Genomic DNA, 1625 nt, shown 5'->3' on the forward strand with positions numbered 1-1625 from the left:
AGATATTTACATAAAAGACACTTGAAATAAGACAATGCAATTGCGTTTTCTAATTTTAAGTGTAAATTGTATGGTTCCATTGGCAAAATGTATCTTTCACCTACTCAATTCAAGAACAAATTCACTTATTTTAAGAAAAAATTACTTATCTAGATTTCGATTTTTTCCAGTGTGCCAATACGCCATTATACAGTAGCTGGAAGTTAGAAACACGTTCAGCGCTCGTCTGGAACACGGCAGATACCTTGATATGCTTGGAGAGAAGTTCTGGATAGTTACGCAGAAGTTACTCAGAGGTTTAGGATCAGCTAGACGCCACGACTGATGAGGAACTCAGACTGAACGTCTGTCAACCATCAGATAACTGACCGGGAACTGATGGCCCACGATGGCAGACGCTGGCATAGGGCGGGACATTTTGAGCATGCTGAAAATGTCTCGATATTTGCTGTATGTCGACGTGTTTCAGCGTGCTCATAACTTACCCATAACCATAGCAATATACATCAGACATACGCTGGTCTAAATCATCAAGGTGTGACAGGAGCTTTAGATTAAGTGCATCTTTTCTTAAGTTGAGGAGGTAAGTGAGACATTTTGCTAATGGAACGAGACAATTTACATTAAGAATGAGAAAAAAAACAATTGCATTGTCTTATTTCAACTGCATGCTATCTAACTATCTTATTTTAGGAGTAAAACCAATCATTCCATTTGGCAAATCATCTGATTTACCTTCTAAAATTAAGAGTTATTATACTAATTTCTAGATTGTTTTGTATGGCAATGAATTATATTTGCAGTATAATGAAAATTTAAAAGTTTTAGGAAGGAATTTACAGGTTTAAAAAGTTTATTTAAATCATTTAGTTGTTTATATAAACATGTCCAGTTTTTCATTCATTGCTTTCTTTCTGGTATTAATAAAATTACAAACTGGTGAACTAGGATTTAGTTAGACTCTAACTGGGTGGTCGTACAGGATGTAAACCTCTGCTGAGATCCTGTTTTAACCTTTTTAACCTTTGGCTGATGTCGTAGATGAGAACACTGGGACTCTGAAGCTGAGCAACCTGAGCGGCAACATGTCGGGGAAGTACGTGTGCGTCGCCAGCAACTCAGCCGGCAGCGAGAACTGCTCCATCAGCCTGGACATCATTGACAGTACGTAGCTCTGAAATCTCTTTCCCTCTGCTGCCACTCTGGAAGCAAAGCTGACATCATTCTGCATCCATTACAGACAATAAGGTTGGAGTGATCGTTGGCGCCACAGTTGGATCCGTCCTCGGGTTCATCTTCCTCCTCTGTGTCTGCGCCGGGTTTCTGTTCGTCTTCAAGAGGAGAAGAGACAGAGAGGACGACATGGCCAACGACATCAAGTGAGTTCATGGAGAAACGTTACATTTCACCCAAATATCAGAGTTTAGGTAATAAAGCACATTTATTACATCAGGTCAGATGAAACATTTGCTGCTGAAGGTCAGTAAGGATTAGCAGGACTGAGGGGAGGAGACACTGAGGCCTCTGGGTTTAAAAGGCTTTGATCAAAAACACTGAGTGACTTTAAATTTCTTCTTTTTTTCTATCTTGAGGATTTGAATATGCTCTGAAAAAGAAACAGTTAG

At 39.4% G+C, this 1625-nt stretch overlaps 1 protein-coding gene across 1 annotated transcript in view; it reads left to right on the plus strand.

Annotated features, from left to right (window-relative positions):
• The window catches only part of LOC107089874 (endothelial cell-selective adhesion molecule-like), a 70796-nt gene that overhangs the window by 65507 nt on the left and 3664 nt on the right, over window positions 1–1625 (plus strand). The window contains exons 5-6 of the mRNA XM_015382895.1: window positions 1042–1164; window positions 1241–1379. Of these exons, the coding sequence (XP_015238381.1) occupies window positions 1042–1164; window positions 1241–1379 (262 nt within the window). The remainder of the gene's footprint in view (window positions 1–1041; window positions 1165–1240; window positions 1380–1625) is intronic.

Source organism: Cyprinodon variegatus, unplaced genomic scaffold, assembly GCF_000732505.1.
Source record: "Cyprinodon variegatus isolate N-32 unplaced genomic scaffold, C_variegatus-1.0 Scaffold269, whole genome shotgun sequence".
Taxonomy (NCBI): Eukaryota; Metazoa; Chordata; class Actinopteri; order Cyprinodontiformes; family Cyprinodontidae; genus Cyprinodon; species Cyprinodon variegatus.